The sequence below is a fragment of the Colossoma macropomum genome, unplaced genomic scaffold, assembly GCF_904425465.1.
Source record: "Colossoma macropomum unplaced genomic scaffold, Colossoma_macropomum, whole genome shotgun sequence".
In the NCBI taxonomy this organism is placed as follows: Eukaryota; Metazoa; Chordata; class Actinopteri; order Characiformes; family Serrasalmidae; genus Colossoma; species Colossoma macropomum.
The window spans coordinates 28,784,422-28,805,141 of NW_023494791.1; the positions used below are offsets into that span (position 1 = coordinate 28,784,422).

The 20,720-nt window shown below is 40.6% G+C and overlaps 2 protein-coding genes across 3 annotated transcripts in view; one reads left to right on the forward strand and one right to left on the reverse strand.

Annotated features, from left to right (window-relative positions):
- The window catches only part of tet2 (tet methylcytosine dioxygenase 2), a 45,655-nt gene extending 31,814 nt beyond the window's left edge, over nucleotides 1-13,841 (forward strand). Inside the window, exons 2-10 of the mRNA XM_036574785.1 lie at nucleotides 2,613-5,648; nucleotides 5,923-6,013; nucleotides 6,112-6,205; nucleotides 6,343-6,551; nucleotides 6,894-7,044; nucleotides 7,204-7,293; nucleotides 7,699-7,836; nucleotides 8,436-8,793; nucleotides 9,469-13,841. Coding sequence (XP_036430678.1) covers nucleotides 2,657-5,648; nucleotides 5,923-6,013; nucleotides 6,112-6,205; nucleotides 6,343-6,551; nucleotides 6,894-7,044; nucleotides 7,204-7,293; nucleotides 7,699-7,836; nucleotides 8,436-8,793; nucleotides 9,469-10,862 — 5,517 coding nt within the window. The 5' untranslated portion in view covers nucleotides 2,613-2,656 and the 3' untranslated portion in view covers nucleotides 10,863-13,841. The remainder of the gene's footprint in view (nucleotides 1-2,612; nucleotides 5,649-5,922; nucleotides 6,014-6,111; nucleotides 6,206-6,342; nucleotides 6,552-6,893; nucleotides 7,045-7,203; nucleotides 7,294-7,698; nucleotides 7,837-8,435; nucleotides 8,794-9,468) is intronic.
- Nucleotides 1-20,720, reverse strand: part of ppa2 (inorganic pyrophosphatase 2) — a 44,265-nt gene that overhangs the window by 22,012 nt on the left and 1,533 nt on the right. Inside the window, exons 2-12 of one of the 2 annotated variants that reach the window (XM_036574787.1) lie at nucleotides 20,297-20,361; nucleotides 20,083-20,127; nucleotides 19,192-19,245; nucleotides 18,469-18,588; nucleotides 18,159-18,245; nucleotides 17,468-17,594; nucleotides 16,978-17,105; nucleotides 16,337-16,422; nucleotides 15,125-15,194; nucleotides 14,521-14,560; nucleotides 14,367-14,408 (exon numbers count right to left, since the gene is read on the reverse strand). In XM_036574787.1, the coding sequence (XP_036430680.1) occupies nucleotides 14,380-14,408; nucleotides 14,521-14,560; nucleotides 15,125-15,194; nucleotides 16,337-16,422; nucleotides 16,978-17,105; nucleotides 17,468-17,594; nucleotides 18,159-18,245; nucleotides 18,469-18,588; nucleotides 19,192-19,245; nucleotides 20,083-20,127; nucleotides 20,297-20,361 (851 nt within the window). In that variant the 3' untranslated portion in view covers nucleotides 14,367-14,379. Of the gene's footprint in view, nucleotides 1-13,925; nucleotides 14,409-14,520; nucleotides 14,561-15,124; nucleotides 15,195-16,336; nucleotides 16,423-16,977; nucleotides 17,106-17,467; nucleotides 17,595-18,158; nucleotides 18,246-18,468; nucleotides 18,589-19,191; nucleotides 19,246-20,082; nucleotides 20,128-20,296; nucleotides 20,362-20,720 lie in introns of those variants that run through there. The other variant, XM_036574786.1, reaches the window with a different exon arrangement.

Here is a 20,720-nt window from a genome sequence, read left to right on the forward strand (position 1 = left end):
TAACTGCAAGCCTAAATCATTACATGCTTGCCTCAAACCATTGTTGTTATATATTTAAAATTGACAATATACAGACACAATTTAGGCTTAAAGATAGCTGGCATAGCTAAAAACAGTAGCAGCAAGCCTGAACTTTGTCTGTGCTTTTATCCTTTTTTTATTGATATCAGTATATCACAGCTGTCTTACAGTGCTAGCTATCCTATGTATCACAAGCTAAAGCAGTTATGGGGACATTTTGCAGAAATCTTTAGAGAGCGCTTCACCTCCTTTTCAAAGAGAGCCTTGCTGCAGCATCTGCAGAGAGAATTCATAATTATGATGGATTAGACTGCGGCTACGTTTGGCCCAGCGCAGTGTAATTGTTTCGCAGATGCTGCGGATGTGACATACATTAATAATCATGTCTGGCAGACAGAAATCAATGCCATCATTGGAATCTTTATCTGCTCCGCTCTCTGTGCAGTATGGGGGAGGGGAAGCGATCTCCTGCTGTGCCTTTGCCAAGACACTTTTCTTTGTTGTAGAAATAACAGTAATATTCTGCTCCCGTTGCCTAGAGAGTAGAAACGGATAGACTGAGACAGAAATAGTGAGTAGTGGGGCTGCACAATATGGACAAAATACTAGCATTGAGATTGTATTTCTACATTCTAGCAATATGTATAAAGAAATACACTGGTGGATCAGTAATGTGACAGTTAAATACTGGCCTGCATTATCTGGATCAAAATAATTTACCTTTTTTTGAGTTACATGAATACCTTGACTTATCAAAGCACCCAGGGAACTGACCTGGAACTCACAGTACACTGTGATTGGTTAGAAGGTTCATTTGTATACTGTAGTCGTCTGCAATATCAGTAGTAAAAAGGCCAAATACTGTCATACTGATTAATACACAATATATTGTGAGTAGGTTTGACCAAAAATACTTGGTGAGAATTCCTGTTAACTTTTCTGTGCCACTTTCACTGGTCTAGGGATTTCATCAAGTAATAGTTTTAGTGCTGCTATATAAATCTAAACACCGTGAACGCCTTAGTCAGTGTCCAACTACTAAACAGTTTTGGGGTATATTAAGACAGTTTGTTGCTGTCATTATATAGGCATTAAAATGAATGAACGTGTCATTCCTGATTTTCTTGTTGCCCTTGTTGACAGTAATGTATAGTTACTATGCATATCTTAACAAGCTTAATTATAGTGTTCTCAAGACCCCCTGTGTTTAGTGTCTAATTCAATTACTAAAATGCTATACCATTTGCAGGGCTAGCTCTTTTAAAGCATTAAATGGTATCATTAACTGTCCAGAGTAATCTCCGTTCATCACCATAAGGTTGGAGTGGAAAATAAGGAATGACCCTCAGAGGACAGCTGAAGTGCTCCAGTCACTAATACTTATATTGCACCTATAAATATCATCTTAATCCAACAGACATTGCAAGTATAAGTAGTTTACAGGACTGCACCAGTCAGGTAACAAATAAATGAAAGGTTTTCTGACCACTGACAAGACAGGTAAGAGCGTGATTTGAAGACATTTTTAAAAGTGAAACCTGAGCCCAAAACCTGGGTATTGTAGTTCCTTGTAAAGACTCCAGGCCTTTTGGGGATCTCACCAGCAGACAAAATGAGGTCAGTGTCTAGCCATTAGATCCAGACACCATCCTTTGTTTGGTGCATCTGCTTCAAAAGAAGCAAGAGGCCCATGGCATGCATGGCCACAAAGGCCCAGTCTCCGTCTGTAAACAAGTACCGCCACAAGGACAGCTGGTGAGGTTCGTTTGTGTGTTGGGAAAATGCTGAGCACGCAAAGAATGTGGCCTGAGCTTTTTTTTTCTTCTCTACGGAGACCCCGTAAAGGTTTTTATGAGATAGTTGCAACTACTCTTCTGAGGAGTAGGAGACTGACTGCAGAGTAAATAACAAGAAGGTTGTGTTCTATGCACTTCATATTCATGTTGGAGTAGCAGTTTTAAAATTACTTCTATTACTTGTACAGTTTTAGACATGTTGTAAAACTAATTCTGGACGCGTTTCTGTCAATGTGAATAGCAATCTCCAATGCACTTAATTTAGAGACTTCATGGACTAAAGACAGCAGGCAGTTTTAGAATCGTTTCTAACACTGGTAATTAATAATGTTGCATTCATGCCCACTTTTATTCACAGCTCTTGATTTATATGAAGGAGAGGTAGACAAAAACTTCTTAGCTTTATTATTAGTGACTTGGCATAGGTTTTCAAAAGGTAGTACAAATGCTGCTTCTTGTGTAGCATCACATCATACTGATCCTTAAACACACCCACACACTGACAACAGACACTGTACTCAAATAACCTTCAGCTCTTATCGTTCCCTTTTCAGTCAAGGTGCTTCTAAATTTCTCACTTTGATGCTGTGTTTCACCTACTAAGCCAAACAAGACCACCACACCACTCCAATGCCGTGTTAATAATGAATACCCATTAATACAACAGTACATTGCAAATAATAATAGAAAGCTGTGCTTAAAATGTTTGAATGACAACATATTAATCAAATTGCTTTACTAACTTTGGATCTCTGTGTGTGCTCTTGCTTACTTTCTGGTTGTTTTATGTTGCAGGACGAAGAGAGGGCAGCCTTGTGAATGGACTCAGAGCAGGCCAGATGGAAACAGAAAAGGCCAGGCATGAGACGGAAGAAAGTCTGACACTCAAACAGCTCAGTGCCACTCACCAGGTGAATCCTGTTCCTGTCAAGCTGCAGAATGGAAACCAGTCACCTGAAATGTCCCCTCAGCAACTCAATGGGGATACCAGTTGGAGCCACTGCAAGCCCAGTGCAGGAGTCAACTCAATGAAACGACACCGGGACAACTGTTCAAGCCCTGGCATTATGCAGGGCATATTTGATCAGGGCCCATATGGGATGAACGGTGAGATGAAACATGCTCTTAGCCAACAGTCATTACTCAGCCTTCACCAGGCCAAAAAACTCTGCACTAATTCTGAGGTGAACCGGGATGAGGAGCTGAGTGTGTGGGGCATCAAAGAAACAGACACAGAAGGCCATTTGGACAGGATTCCTGAGCTGAACAAGCCGGAACTGGATAAGAGAAACTGTAATTATCCTAATGGAGACATCTTCTCACTGTCAAGGAACAAGCAGGTGCTAACATCCAATGGTGCTACAGTGACTCCTCCTTCAGTGGAGGGTCCAGCTGGTGACCTCTTAGAGAAAACTTTGTCACAGTATTACCCAGAGCATGTGTCCATCGCACCGCAGACCAGCTCAATTCAAGCAGACAGGGTCACCAGCAATCTGCATGAGCAGGCCATCCCCTCACCCTCACTTACCTCAGGTTTTCCCAATTCAGCCTCTGAGCCACTTGCCAAGACACCCCAAGAGGTGCACAGCAGCAATGGATATGAAACAGCGCTCATGCTGAATGGGTACTCGGGTAGCTTTGGAGCAGAGCAGCAGCAGCAGAAGCCACCGCCTTACCCCCTTGCAGATGTACCAGCCCTGGAAGTGCACTCACAGAGTGAGATGGGCAAGGGGCCTGGTATGGCCCCTCAAACAAGCATCACTGACTGTTCACAGGCACAAAATAGCACAGAGTGCTTTCCCAGTAACCCAGAAGGTTTAAACATGTTTTCTAAGTCCAGCCAGGATTTCAGCCAGGAGTCTTATCCACTACCCCCACCACAGGCAGGGACTCCAACACAGGCTGAGGGGGCTGGCACATTTAGTTCATTCGGCAGCCAAGCTGGCGATCAAGTCCCCAGCCCTCTCACAGGCCAGCATCACTTACAGTATGGAATGCAGCAGCACCAGTCAGACATTTCCTGCTCAGCTGATGGAAGCCCCCAGGGTCCCAAAGTGTCTGCTGTTCCTCCTCCTCCTCCTCCTCCAGCGCAGCAAAGTGTGGAACCTCAGACAGAAGGCAGCAGGCTGGACCCCCAGGCCAGCCCAGCAACTCTACAGAATCAGTGCAGTGAGCTAGAAAACAAATTGTCTCTCCCACGCCAGGCTGAGCAAATGTCAGAGAAAGCAGCTCCAGGCCAAGAGATGGGTTGGATTGATCTGAACTCTGCTCGAGGTCCACAGCGCCCTGCCAGCCAGCCACAGATGTGGAAGGATTTCCCTCCAGATGAGAGCAAAGCCCCACAAAATCAAGGCAGTCTGCTAGACCCTGACCCCTCTCACAACTTTCAGATGCAGGGTTTCAGTCAGCCCACCTTCCCTCCACAGCAAGACTGTCAGATGCAAAATGGCTACAAACTTGCTACGCCTCCTACACAGCCTCAGCGCAATGCTGCCCCAGAGTGGCAGCCTGGAAACTCTAATACTCCTGGTATGCAAGCCCAGCCTAACATGCATCTCAGCAAATTTCAGCGCTTGTCCCAACAGTGTAATGTCCCTCAACAGCAGGTGAATCAGCAGTTTTGCCTACAAATTCAAGATCAGTTATGCAAAAACGATCAAGACTTGCAGCAGATACTTTCCCCTGGCTTCCTGCTTCAACAACCACCACAGACCCACCAGCAGTATGAAACCCATCAGCAGAAAGCCAGGACCCTGCACTGTCAGGAGGCACAGTCACAGGATCCCTCTCAAGGCCAGGTGGATTCCCAAGTAAAAAACAGGCAGAAACTGGAGCGCTACATAAACTCAGAGGTGTCATCTCCAACACACAGGTCACCTAAGGCACCTGGTCAAGTCCAGACAGGGTCCAATCCATCCATGAGAGCTAATTTCACATTTTCTCACTCTTCTCGGCCCAATTCGCAACCTTTGCCTAATGACATGGCATCCATGTTTGGCTTCAGTGATTCAGCAGAGATGCAAAAGCAGCAACAGAGGCAGTACACCCCAGGTTCCAACACGCAAAAGCAATATACCCAGCAGCCTCTCAATCACAGGCTGCCCAGCCATTTGAATTTTCAGCAGTTGCCACGTTCACAACCACAACCTCAGATACCAGATGGTGCTCATGGTCCACATATGCCAGCCCAGATGTTTCCTAAAGCTGAAACACAGGAGTCCTGTGCCCAGGTCCAGGGACAGCCTCTTCAAAGCCCTGGTGCACAAGCAGACTTTCAGAAGCATGCTGCCCTGCAAATGCATCCCTTACACAAGCAGGAAAGGCCAAACCATCCTCAGAGCCCCAACCACATCAGACCTGACTTTCAGTATATTAAACGTGAGAATGGCCCACAATTTGAGGCCCCAGTCCAAATGCCAACCCCATATATGCAGCGACAGGACAGAAATCTAGTTAGCACCATGCTAGCTACAGTAAAGCAGGAGCAGCCATCCTCCTCCTGCGAGGAGAACCAGCATAGGAGCATCTTGGCCACCATGGAGCAGCAGTTACAACAGTATCAGCTGTCCCCTGTCTTTGAGAAGAAGTCTCTAGTCATCAAGTCCCCTAGTAAGGTGAAGGTGGAGATGTCTGGAGGGGTGACTGTGGTTTCTACCAATTTTGAAGGCAGTGAGGAACAGCGTAAACTTCCAGATTCCACTTTCAAAAAGATGGAACCAGGGCTACAGAGTTTTCTAGATTCACCAATGAAACTGCTAGATACTCCCATCAAAAATTTGCTGGACACACCATTGAAGACTCAGTATGATATTGCTCCATGTCATTGTGTTGGTAAGGCAAACTATTTAAAATAACTCAGTTACTGCAGAGATTTCCACAGTTAATGTTATTTACTTTACTTTTATTTACCTTGTGAGTACAATATGCAAACTGACACTGTAGTTAATCCAATGGGAAAACTTTAAAATGTCTTGACATGATGTCTGATTCCGTTAACTTGAGCATTTGACAAAGTAATTATCCAAGCAGTGCAATTTCTGTGGAAACCAGATCACCTTCATTAACGGTGCTGATTCTGTTACACCTTACATTGTATTCTCCTCAGAACAAATCAGTGAAAAGGATGAAGGCCCATATTACACTCATCTGGGAGCCGCTCCGAATATTAAGGGTATCCGAGAAATCATGGAGAAGAGGTAAAACCATCCCATCCTAATTCCTCAACAACACACCATGTTGTCCAATTGTATTTGTACGACTTGGATTTCAATTTGTTTTTTGTTTTTTTTTCAAGGACCGGGCTGAGTGGTAGTGCCATAAGGATTGAAAAAGTGGTATATACAGGCAAGGAAGGCAAAAGCACACAGGGTTGCCCAATTGCCAAATGGGTAAGTCATTTATTGGCTTCTTACGAATGCTGTGCTGAACGCTTTTGCATATGTACACCACCCTCTATGGTAAAATGATGACACAACACTTGTACAGATGGGTAATGAGTCATGTTATGGGCGTTTGTGACGTTTAGGTAATACGGCGGGCCAGCGTGGATGAGAAGCTCCTGGTGCTAGTTCGAGAGCGACCTGATCACTCTTGTGAGACATCATGCATTGTGGTGGTGATCCTGATATGGGAGGGTATCCCCACCAGCGTGGCCGACCGCCTCTATGTGGAGCTCAGCGATACTCTGACGAAGCATGGTGCCCTGACCAATCGTAGATGTGCTCTCAATGAGGAGTAAGGACAAGACCACACCACAATAAACATACACTGTAGAATAGTTACTACATTAATGATTAATTAATAATGAAGCACTTCCACAGGCACTGTCTTACATAAGACCATAGCCTTTAGGTCACTAGTCAGAGTTTGTGTTTTTTCACTTGTGTAGTAGCCTTATCTAATGATATATCTTAGTCTTAATTCTGCTCCTGGGGACCCACATCACAGCACACTTTCAGCTATTCCCTAACTAAGACATTGTGTACATTTCACACTACCTTGACCATTATTTGGCCTTGGTTCAGTGAAAAAACCTTTGCATGGTGTGTCACATATACTGTTTATCATCTGCAACAGGAGAACATGTGCATGTCAGGGTCTGAACCCAGAGGCCTGCGGGGCTTCCTTCTCCTTTGGCTGCTCCTGGAGTATGTACTACAATGGCTGCAAGTTCGCCAGGAGTAAAGTCCCAAGAAAGTTCAAACTGCTTGGTGATGATCCCAAAGAGGTAAGAAAGAGCTTCCTAACCAACAAGTAACAAAGACACAAAGGCTTTAATTTTTTGACAGCACCCATTGTAAAAAGCAATATATGTTAGAATAAGTTAGAATTGAGCTTAAATGAATTTCAGATGCTGGCTAACACAAGTCACTTGATTATTCCACAGGAGGAGAAACTGGAGAGGAATCTTCAAGGCCTCGCAACGTTAATTGCTCCAGTGTATAAGAAATTAGCACCTGATGCTTATGGCAACCAGGTACACATCTCAATTGATGTAATCATTTTATAAAAAGTACATTATGATGTTGAAGTTCTCATCCCAATCCTTAAGGATTGTCTGACTCCACAGTTTAGTTCAATTCTAAACTCCCAACACACTTGAGTCAGGGAGTCAAGTGCTAATCTCCTAATTCAGGTGAGCAGGGAGCTGGAATAGAACCAAAATTTGTCTAGGGATCCTATAGTACCAATGAAACCAATGGTACAGTGGTTCATTTCTCACTCTGTCAGAGCTTTAATGTAAGTATTTAAATCATTAGATCTTTTAAAAACAGCATGCCCCCAGTTGTGCCAGGTTATAGGTATACTACCCAACTCAGACCTAAGCATGTTCAGCTTATTTGTCAGTTGTTATAGACACTGCTGTCCTCACGAACCTTAGGTGGAGCATGAACACAGAGCCCCGGACTGCCGTCTGGGCCTGAAAGAAGGCCGTCCATTTTCTGGAGTCACGGCCTGTCTTGACTTCTGTGCCCACGCCCACAGAGATCTCCATAACATGCCAGGAGGCAGTACTGTGGTAAGTCAAGCAGACTATACTAAACATCTAAGTGGTCACGACACAAGTTTAATAATCTCTATAATGCTCACACCAAACAATGTAGAGGAAGGCACACTACACAAGCAATAGCACTCTAAACAATCTTTTACCTGTAGAGATCTGTGACTGGAGCCAGAGAAACTTGCTGCAGTTATTAAAAAGAAAGAAGACAAAATGGTCTCTTTTTAATTATTTTCAAACAAGGAACTATGTGTTTCATAGCCCTATAGCCTCTTTTCTGTTTCCTGGACCCATACAAAACACATGTGGGCATTGTCAGCACAGAGGGTGCTCCAAACCCAGTCATAACAGTGGGTCAACCTCTTTGCCGTGTTTGTTATTATTTTGGTTGCTCTCATTGGCTACTGTTCATCGCTGCATTTACTACTCGTTGCAGAGGTGCTTACACTACACAGAAAATTTCAAACATGCTTGAAAATATTGGGGGGTCTACGACAGCTTTCCATAACTGGCAATGTCTGATTAATCAATACATCAATAATCTAGTAACGAACAGTATGAACTGCATGTCATTCATGAAGAAATTGCATAGTCTTAAGTCTTTCTTTCTGTGCTAGGTCTGCACACTAACACGAGAGGACAATCGAGAGATCGGGAAGATTCCTGAGGATGAGCAGCTGCATGTGCTGCCACTTTACAAGGCTGCATCCACCGATGAGTTTGGCAGCGCAGAAGCTCAGCTGGAAAAGACCAGGACTGGAGCCATCCAAGTGCTCAGTGTTTTCCGTCGGCAGGTACGCATGCTTGCAGAGCCGGCCAAGTCCTGCCGCCAGAAGAAACTGGACGCCAAGAAGGCTGCAGCTAACAAGCCCTCTCAAGCCAACATGCACAACAGCAAGATGGACAGCACCCAGCAAGTGAAGCAACAAAAGCAAAGCCTATATGACAATATGGGCCAGACCACACCTGCATCAGGTATAATCAAAAGTCTACCCAACTGCATTAAACTAGCTGCAGCGGGGCTCCCGAGTGGCGCAACCGTCTAAGCGTTGGCCCTATCATCAGGAGATCGCGAGTTCGATCCCTGGTGATGCTACAGCCATCCGTAGCCGGGAGTCCGAGAGAGCACAATTGGACTCGCTCTCTCTGGGTGGGTAGGATGGCCCCTCCTTCTCCCCCCATCACTCAGCGCGATGCTAGTCAGCGCAGGCGTCTGTTAGCTGACGTAGCAGATCTGGCGGTTGGCGCTTTCCTCCGAGCGCGTTCGGCTGTCCAGTGACGTTGCGTGAGCGGCAGTTCGAAAAGAAGCGGTGGTTGGCTTCACAGGTCTCGGAGGAAGCCCGTGTTAGCCTTCACCCTCCTAGCGTTGATAGCATCGTGTGATTGGGGGAGTCCTAACTAGCGGGTGGAATTGGAGACGGCTAAATTGGGGAGAAAAATCGGGTAAAACTAGCTGCAGTGTTTATGATTAGAAAAGTTTTATACAACCACACACCTACAATGGTTTAAGAGAGTACAGGCATTGGCTTTGCTTGCAAATACATACTGCATGATTATGCATACTTATGAACTATAGCAAAACTAACATATCATTAACATTCAGTATTTGTCAATTATATTGAGTAATATGAGTAACCTTGTTCTCTTCAGGTGCAGATTCAGGTCACAGAGGTGTACCCCTTCAGTCTGGGCATCACCTTCTAGCTGCCCAAAATCAGCCTCAACAACAGCAGCCACAGCCTCCTTTGCCTTTCTCCAGCTCCCCATCTCCTGCCAACTACCCCAGATTCCCCAATACTCCAGGATCTTTTCCTAGCACTTCTAAACCAGCCAACATTTTCCCTCAGCCACCTGGCTCAGCTAGCCCTTACCACTCCCCTTTAACAGTCCCCAGCTCCTACATGAATGGGTCAAATGCACCAAGCACCTACCCTGGGTCTCTGACACCTAACAACCTGTACCCTGGTTACCAGTGTAATGGAGGTATGCCCATGGACAACTACCACCCTTTTTACTCCAATCCAAAGCACCTAGACATGTACAGGCAACAAAGGCCACCTGTGTACCCTGACCAACAGTTTGGGCCCCACCAACGTTACAGTGTTGAATATGCTCCACGCTATGGTGAGCCAAGCTTACCTGTCAATGGTTATGGCAGCTGCAACATGAGACCCAGCATGCATCACATGGGGCACTATCCTGGCTACAGTCCTAATGGGGGCCCTGATCCACAGTTTGTAGATGTTATCTCCAGACCTCCCTCAGCCCACTCAAGCCTGGACTATGCAGCTGCAAATAAATGCAGCCAGTTTGGAAGATACCCCAATCCCTACTTGGCCCAAAACCCTCAGATGTTCCCCCCAAATCTGAATCCATTAAGTATGCAAAACAAGCCAGATATGAGCTTGCACAGAGCAAACGGAATCCCTCAGGTGCTTCCCCCTTTGAGCAGTGATTGCCTAAATCCCAGCCAACCTGCAGGCATGGGTCTGCCCAATGGAAATCTCCCATCCCCTATGGTCAAACAGGAGCCAGGCATTCTGACGCCTGCCCCTAAGGAGGAGGAGGATGTGTGGTCAGACAATGAACACAATTTCCTTGATCCAGAGATTGGTGGGGTAGCAGTGGCACCAAGCCATGGCTCAATCCTCATAGAGTGCGCCAAACGTGAGCTGCACGCAACCACACCACTCAAGAAACCTGATCGTAACCACCCAACCCGCATCTCATTGGTCTTCTACCAGCATAAGAACATGAATGAAGCAAAACATGGGCTGGCATTATGGGAGGCCAAGATGGCAGAGAAGGCGCGGGAAAAGGAGGAGGACGCTGAGAAGCATGGTGCTGACAGCACACACAGCAAGAGTGGTGGCAAGAAGGTGAAGAGAGAACATCCAGAACCTTCAGAAACCTCGGAGCCACCGTATAAGCGTTTCATCCAGATGCTCACTGAAAAATCAATGTCCCGCACCACCAACACTTACATCAGCTCAGCTCCCTATGCCTTTACCAAGGTCACTGGGCCTTACAACTGCTTCCTGTAGGGACCTACTTTTGGTTTACATCATCCTCACTTGGAAGGACAAAAAGTGTCAGCCAAGTGAAATGGTGCTACAGTATTGTGTTGCTGACCTCAGTGCCACTGGCTGTATTTGATCCAGAAATCGTTCAGCTTCAATTTCTATGATGTAAGTGATGACAGATCCACACTATGAGAAACAGCAGAATGGACGATCAGCAAGGTTACACATCAGGTCTGTCAGCTCGTGAAAGATCAAGCTTTACTGGTTGACCTTTAAAAGTATTTATTTATTGTATGGTTATTCTTTCAAGATAACACACTGTACTTCTTTGGTGCTTCAAATCTTCTGGACATATATTACTGGAAACAGAGTTTCATCTTTGGTGGCTTTAATTTTACAGTAAAACATCATTTATCATGACCTAAAGGTAAAATCTTGGCATAAAAACACTGACTTTGTGGCTAATCACTTTCAAGGTGCTAAGTGAACAGTGTCTTGAATATACACTTCTTGTTTCAATGCCTTCATAAAACAGTTTATTAATGTGTTACCTCAAAGAGTAAGCAATTATTTTCATGATTTATGTCATTCATAGCCATTTAGAAAATAACTTAAAGGAACAGATTTGTAGTGTTTTTAAAAGCACTTTTGAAGATGAGGGTTTTGTTCCTCACCCTCTGTTCAGAAAGCTGATCTAAGTAATTATTTAGGATGCCATTCAATCAGTGAAAGACTACATTCATTTTTTTCAGTTTTCCTAAAATAATGACGGTTGTAAAAGTTTGCAAAAGAAATGTGAACATCATGCAAAAGATTTTTTTTTTTAACAAAAGTATATTTCCCTGGTGCTTTCAATTTCACAGTCCTTTATATGTGCTTTGTATTTACTGTATATTGAGCCATTCTCAAGGTGCATTTTTGAAACAGTAATATTTTAGAGACAAAGCACAGTAATGGGGAACCTCGCCCATTAGTGCTATTTTACTGTCCACTATGATTTCAGAGTGATGGACCACAGGTCCATAACATATGCGTGGAGTCTGGGAATTACAGTTGTCACAGTGGAAATCATGTCCTCATTGCATTTGTTAAGGAACATATAACAGGGTTAGCTGTTTGTCAGTTACACAGTTTCCAAGGCAGCTGGCTTGCTGTGGGGGTCCTTTAATAATTGTAATCTAGATGTATGATAAAAAGGTGAGATTTGTACAGTAAATTAATTCCTCTCTTTTCTGAAACTGCTTTAGATTTTAGTACTGTAAAGGAGAGTAATATTTCTTTGGGGTTGAACTGATTTTATTTCAAAATGGTGCTACTTGACCTGCTATAAACATATAATGTGAGAATCTCTATGGGTGGTGAGAAGGCTTATAAATGATGTACAGAACCTACTTGTCATATACCTCAGAACATTTTTGGCAATAGGATTATACCAAGGTGTCTCTTTCTTTTTTTGTTCTTCTGCATTCAGAACTCTTTTCAAACACTTTCAGCAAAGGTAACCCAAACCTTTAGGTCATCGCAATGCTTAGTTCATCACTTACTTTCTTCACACTTGATCTATTAGAAAGTACTACTTGAACTTCAGGCTTCGATGTTATAGCAGAATCAGGGATATTTCAGCTAATTTCTGTGCTTACACCCATCGCCTGTGTCGTCTCCTCTCGTTCAGGGATCGATTTTTGTATCTTGAATCCCTATGATTTACTTGTACATACTAAAAACACAGAAACTAACTTTGTAAAAACATTGAAATTACCTGCATTTTTGTACTTATGTTTTAAGTGGATAGTTGGTGAACCGTTTTAGAAGTAATTTGACGTACATTAATATGCACTGAGTTGACTAAAGGGAAGGTATGGCATTGACAAATACACAGAAAGGCATTTGCTTTTTAATAAAAATTCAAACCAGGGCAGTTAAAATGTTGGATGCACATCTGGGTGCATGTGTATAGTTTAAAGCAAAATGTATTTATAACCACTAAGCATTTGAAAAGATTTTAATGATTTTTCTTCCCTCCCTCTAATTCAACTAACTGCGACGTTTGCTGGCATATTGTTAATAAATTAGACAACTTGCCCTGCTAGCATTTGTAGAATAATTTTCTGAAAGCACTTCATTTCTTTTTTATGAAAAAGCAATGAATTAAGAATACAAAGAATACATTTATTTAAATTGAAAAAAGATTACTGTAAATGTGTTCAGAAATAAATTATGCCATGTTGTATATACAAATCCATTATTGTTCATTTTAAGTTCCAATATTGTAATGTCAAACAGTTTATGTGTGTAGTTTGTTAAATGTATCCATGAGCTTCTTTTCATTTAGCCATCAAAGGTTTTCCCCTTCAGATTTTACCTTCTGTGGTATAATCAGGTGTAACTGAAAGCAGTTCCCTCTCCCTTAATAGATTGGTCGCATAGCTACCACGCTTTCAGAAACCCTTTCAGTACCAGATTCCTTGTTAGCTGAATTATTTAGATAATTTGAGTAGTTTGGTAAAAGATTCCAATTTTGTAAATGAAATTAGTACGTTGAATTTTGGTGTACAGGACCCAGCTTGAGTAGCAGGTTGTGGAAAAGAGAAGCGAAAGAGGGTAGTTAGGACATAGCAGGTGAAAAGCATAGCCATACTTGAAGACGCTTCAGAGTGTTTGAGTGGAGTCAACTTTACTTGAATGACTTTCTGACTTTGACTAACACACACGGGGTGCACGGCTCTTACGTTAAGCTAGCGGTTTATGTACACGTGTTTTGCAGTTAGACACTAAAGTTTTAAATTGTGTTTTTTTTCTGCCTCTGTCCTGTTTTTTTACCGCTTCCCTTGTTCCTTCAAAGTTTGGTATGCTTAAAACGGAATTAAGGATGGATATACATACTGTAAGTATTGTAATGTACTGAAGTACTGAATGCAGTTTATTTGAAAGCTGTTTATTATATCATTCCTGATATTGCTGAGATGTGGGTGTTTTTAATAAAATTTATATTTATTTCAAGCATTTCAATTGTCATTTCTTTTGTAACTAATAAGTGTTCTGATTCCAACAGCAGCTTAAACTATGTGACAAAGACAAGAGAAGGACATGTAGATTCTATTTATTTATCAAAATAAAAAGTTATATGCATTTGGAACACTGAATAGTTAACACTAATTTCTGCCTTTGACATGCTTTTGGAAAACAAAACTTCATTGTGTGTTGTAACACCTGGCACAAAATTAAATGCACTTCTGTTTGGCTGTATATTGAAAAATTATTTGTTGAAGCAATGCAGAGCAAATTTGAGACAACAGTATGTAATAAAATATAGTATATCACTAGGGAAACAAAACTCCTTTGTTGGGGAATACAAAGAAATTATGATCCTCTAAAATTATATGCACCCATTTAAAACAAAAGAAAACTGTTTAAGTTAAAGACTGTGTCAGAGATCATACAGTACAAAACCTTTGGACTAATCAGTGTTTTAATGCAAGTGCTTTATACTCAATGTCTGTGAGAGGGTTGTGGTAACACCTTCACCTTTCGTCTACGATCACTGTGTCAGGAAATGCCAGTTATCCACTGTGGAAAAAACAAAAAATGAACAATGCTGATCATTTACATTGTCCTGGTTAAGCTTGACAGAAGTTAAAAATGTGTAAAACTTGAATTCAAGAGAGGAATGTAACGTTACCTTCTGCAGGAAGTGACAGAGCTTCTCCATATTCAGGAGCCTGTGACCAGAAAAAAAGTCTCAATGTATACATTTTACAGGCAGAAACTCAATTCCAAAGCATAAGCAGTGACTGTACTTCACTGAGGTTTGATAAGTTCGAACAAATGAAAACACTACTTGTGCTACAGTTAAACAATATTATCAAAAATATCCAGTGTTTCAAATACTGCAATTCACTAACTCCAATTAAACAGGTCTACTTATGCTCTTTTATAATGAAACATAGTTTATTAGCGTTCTTTAAATACTGACAATATCCACAATAAGCTCAGAAAAGTATATTGTGACATGATTTATCATCATTTAATATTATAATGATAAAATATTGCTCACCCTAGGCTAGAGCTGAAATTGCTTTACCATGGTAAAATTATATCAATTGCAAAGAATAAAATGTCTCTTTTTTCTGTGTAAGCTGGAAGAATGGTGAAATTATGGGGAAAATAATGTGGTGTTTATTTTTCTGAAACCCCTCCACCTAGAAGTGACACTGATTTGTGTAAAAAAAAAAAACCCTCTGCCTGATGCACTCGTACCAGTCCTTAATGTTTTAAATGCTTACCGCATTGACTATTGCGGCGGCCTCTGCATCACTGCACTGAAACGGGCTGTCGCATACTGCTGAGTTCTGACTACAGAGAAAAGAAGAATAAAAGTTAACTTTTAGTTACTGCTCTTAGTTTCCAGAATCAAAATTGCTTATTACCACAGCCAAGTAAGTTTTGACACACACCCTTAAGCTAAATAAAAAAAATATATAATTTTTTAAAAAAATGATAAACCAAATGATTCTTTGGAGCAATACCACAGACCACTTTTGGCTCCCTAAATATCCTTTCAGTGAATAGTTCCTCAAATTATTTTTTGTAAAAGAGATGTGTCAGTGTGAAGTTTACAGAACATCTACCTAATGTAAAGATTTTTTACCAGAACTTTACGTTTGCATATAACTAGCTCGTCTACTGTTACTAGAGTTTACATGGTTACTGAATAAGTGAATAGTGAACATTCGGGATACATCAATACCAGTTTTTGCAGATCGAGTACACACAGAGTACTGAGCAAAGAGAAACTTAGCAGCGCTGCTAACTCTGCTAATTGTGCAATGACGTTTAAAGGTACGTGGTGATAGACCGTATAGTCCTACTGTGTACATGTGTCCTGTTTTACCAAAAAAATCACAGTATTAATGTTTATACCTTGCTATCATATTTACTCAAACTGATTAAAGTTGGCATAGAGGGATTTTAGGAAAGCAGCAGTCAGTGTGTTTAACAACAGGCTAAAATCAAACAATGTACTCCTAACGAGAATCTGCCAAGGAGGAACGTTTAAAGTGACCAACAGCTTTGTATCAGACTGAAACTGAGTCAGTAACTTTTCTCTGTGTGAGCAGATACTGTGTTTGATCATTAGTGCGGCAGCGTACACTCAGATACACTCTGATGAAGTGCGAATAAATGAGCACGTTATCTGACTGATTATATACATATGTACATATGAAACATATATATATATATATATATACACACACACACACACACACACAAATATCAAAAATGTACATTAATCTAAAGCTTCAGGTTTAATGAAAGCTGTGCAAAACACAAAATATGTGAATACGAATGAACAGATAAAGTGTATGGGTGCAATTATTACCTAGTAAGTACAGACACTGCAACACAAACAAAGGTATGATATGTACACAGTAATTCCAGCTCATAAGGAACGTTTTGACATGTTAAATTAGTGACAGCAGTGAAAGGAAACTCACCAGATTATTTCTCCACATTTTGTCTGTTTGTGCACCAGGGCTTTCCAATAGTTGTGCGTTGATTTAATCACTTCCATGGCAAAGTCCTGTAACACACACAGTGGATAACCATGTAATTATAACCAAGCAGCTTAAACAAAAAAGCACTCTGGGGCTGAAACTTCAGTGAGTTTGATGTGCCACCCAGTTCAAAAGTCAATAACACAAAACCAAATTTGTTACAAACGTATAAAAGTATTCTTAATTAAGTGCTAATAAAAGTAATATCCAGAAGTTCTTGCAATATGAATATCTGGAATGAAGTTCTCATAAAATTAATTTACAGAACAACATTAAACTGAAACCAAGAAAGAAGTTATAATACAATTAATATCCAGATGGCCTGTATTTCCAAGTGGAGTTCAGATCTCAAGGCAAACAACTTTGCAAACATTACCACAAATACAAAGTCATGGTATGTAATTTATTAACTTCTTAATGTTCTCAAAAAGTTTATTATCTATTTCTAATATTTCACATTACGTGAGACATTATTCAGCTTTTGAATGTGTATTTTTTAGTGAGTTAGAGGCCATTTTTGACATGTTGCTTCATCATTAATTCTGTGGAATGCTGTATTGGATATTAATGTGTTCTTGTACCTTGTCTTTAAATTGACCGTTGAAAGCAAACTGGTTCTCTGGCTTGCCGTCTGGTATTTTATATTTTCTAAACCAGTCCACCGTGGCCTCCAGGTGACCTGGTCTGCTCAGACGAACATCTTCAATACCTAAAACAGTAGAAATAAAGCAATGTATTAACTGTTCCATTGAGATTATTGGACTATGTGACAATTACATATTAGAGCTGTAAAACTGACTTCACAGTGATTCACTTTGATTTGTTAGGAAACAGTTCAGTGCATCATGAAATCTCAAATTTCACCCTGAAGAGATTTAATTTAATTATTCTAGTTTGTATACACATTACAGAGACAATTATATGTAAAGCCATTTTGTCTGGTCAGAGAACAATTATTTCTGAAAACTAATGGTCAAAAAACATTAACATGAGAAAAACAAACACACCTAATTTAAAAGCTTTAGATTCTGGTTGATGCGTGTCCGCACAGTTCACAGTCAGTAAACTTACTGTTTAATTTGGAAGCATCTGGGTCATCAGTGTTGATGGCTATGACCTTCCAGTCAGTCTCTCCTTCATCAATCAGAGCCAAAATACCCAGAACTTTCACCTGAATCACTTGCCCAGCAGAGCACACCTGCACAACACAGGTACACATGAACACATGAAAAAAAACACACGCGCAGCAGGTGAAATGGGAAATACATTAAATTAATATTTAGTTTTACAGTACAGCCATGTTGTCAGCTAGTTTAGTAGGTTAGTTCTGTACTATGATCACTGTTACTTTTGGCATAATGATCAGTGGAACTACACTGGGAAATAACCCATTATGAGCGTACTTTTTAAACATTTCTAAGGACAGGCAGCTCATAGCAAGCAGCAGAAAACAGACTCAAAACACAGCAACAGCAAGTTCTGTCCGTTGTTGTTTGTACGACACTTGCTAGCTGGTTGCTTTGTGCACACACAAAAAGCAACACTAATAACAGAGTGGCACTTTGAAAGAGGCACTACTACAGAAACAGAGTGCTTCCAGCTTAGGCATCAAAAATACACCCTGATACAGCTCCCACATAACCCACTCATCCTCACACCAGTTTGAAAACCATTGGTCCAGGTTACCACACATACAGCAGTTATTTGCGCAACAAGTGGGCTTGAGTCATTTTAGAAGCTAGGTAGGTTTAATCAGTCCTACCTTGGAACCAATATCGCACACATCTATTGGGTCGTTGTCTCCACAGCAGTTGGTGTCTTTATCTGTGTGACTGGGATCCTCCCAAGTCTGTGAAGTGGAGGGGGGCATATTCTGAGCTTTTGATGAACAGACAAAATATTTCTGCACTGATGTAGTACTCTAAAGTACTCTGCAAAAGTCTTAGGCAGCCAAGACCATTGTTTAAAACTACTTATAAATAACAGCTTTCTCTGATGCCCTAAGAATTTTGCATAGTGTGTTTATTACTGGCTACAGATGTTAAAAACACCATGTTTCAGACCAAACTTACCTGCGGCAGTGCACCATAGTTCCAGATGTAGCCTTTATGTGGGAAAACATTTGCCACATAGCGAAGCTTGCCTTTCTTCATGTCCTGTTTGATGGGGTTCAGCACTTCCTTAGTGGCGATCTGCAATCATAGAGTTTTTAAAGTGGGATCTAACCAAAGCCATAATTCTTTACAATAACAGAAACATAACTGTGTTTACAGAGTAGCATGACTGTTACATTACAACTGATTAAACACCAGGAGTGAATATAAGAGTTAGCAGTGAGAGTTAGCAGCTGGGACTCGCACTACCATTAATATAAATTATTTAAAATATGCAAATATTTTGAATTCATCTTCAGACTTCTTCCAGTGACTGATCATTTAGATTAAAAAAAAACGTCGGCATCTCCTCGTTTTTACATAAAGTTATTTTATTTGCATAAATAGTTATTGTATACAGAATTATAACAGTGTAGATTTATATACTATAATCTCAACACCAAAAGGAATGTTTAATTTTATACAGGATATCAGGTATTTGGGGAGAACAAGAAGTCTGTTAAATAAAACTTTGTAAATAAGCTTGTAAATGTTCAATGACACACTGTAATAATCTATTCACCATTTTTTTACTTTAATTCAAGGCACTCTGGATGTTAAGATTATTATAACTGGTTTAATATTATTGACAGCATTGAACCCAACCATTCCAAACAGCAATGTTTATTCTCTTTAACTTACCTCCATCTTGGCATTTGACCAGCGGGGAACTTCTACAACCATATTTAAGAGAAGCTGCAGAGTCAAGACAAACACAATCTCAGTATTTACATTGAAATATTCTGCTGTCAAAGTCAACCTGAAATCAAAAATGTACCTTTTTACCTTGTAAGTTCAAATTTCTGGTCATATCAAGATGAAACGTTTGCTTTTCTGTAATCTTCAATCTAAATGTAATGACTTTTGCTGTGCCTCTAAAATGTCTTGTGATTTTTTTATTACGTCACCATGCACAAAAAAATATTAGAGGCCAACTTTGCCAATTTAACTTAGCAACACAGAGCAATGAATCTAAATTAAGATGCATGACTTTCCTTCCAGTCATGCACACCAACTAGGTCAATTGATAAATTGTGGGTAAAAATCCCATTCACCATAATGAGAAACTGTATCACACAACTCAGCTTTTACCACAATACCTACATTTAGAGCATATTACTAATTTCTAATTATATATCTTTTGTATGTGTGTGAAAGATCACATTGATAGATTTTTTTTGTCATTCAATTAAGCTAACGTTAGCACGTTTGCTAATTCATTGTTGTTTTTTCAACCTACTTAGATTCGTTTTGTTGCAGCAACACATTCCAACAAGGTAATGCAGCATTTTAAACTATAAAATTATATATTAAAAAATGTAGCAATTCTAAACTCCAAACTAAATTCATTTAGATAAATGGAACCACTACCAGAGTTCTGTAAAGCTTCTCCAATCTCTCAATAGCAGCTATCAAATAGCACATTTGTGGGTGGAGTATGGACAGTAGCTACTAGACACCACCAATTAATGTAAAAACATAATTAAGTGTTTACATGAAAAATTATCGATCGGTTGTAAAGTTCAAGCAAACCTCATTGTCATCTCTTTTCTGCTTCTTTGTTGGTACATCATTATCCTGAAATAAGATAAATGAAGTTAATTTAGAAAATATTTGTAGAATGTATAACAAGCATGATAGTCTGCAATGAAGATAAACATAACAATGTTTAAGAAGAACTTAATCTCAACATAATATCTGAGTCCAGGTGTAATAGTACACTTTGTCACTCTATATGAAAACACACCTGTTGATCAGCTGCATACAGGGGGATGTCGTGAAAGGGTGAAATGTATTTACCACTGGAAGTTTCTGTGGAGTAAGAGTGACACAGTTTTAGCTGACATGGAAAGTACCCAAAAGAAAAGGGTCATGGAAAGTACCCCAAGAATTTAGCAGCGTACATCATTTTAAATGACGACCAAGAGAAGCTGAAGACAATATAGACTAATAGTGTTCAAGACTGTGTTGATGTTGGCTGTGTTTAGGTCCAAACTACCGTGCGGATCCTATGATATGGTACTAATCAGCGATGTGAAGGTTGGTGAGCAAAACTGCCTGAAACTTGTATTAACATACTCAACTCTTATATATCTACATCTTAAGTGTTACATTTCCTTCGGTCCAGATGTTCATTAAGTTTGAGCAAAAATATTAAATGTAGTCTTTTA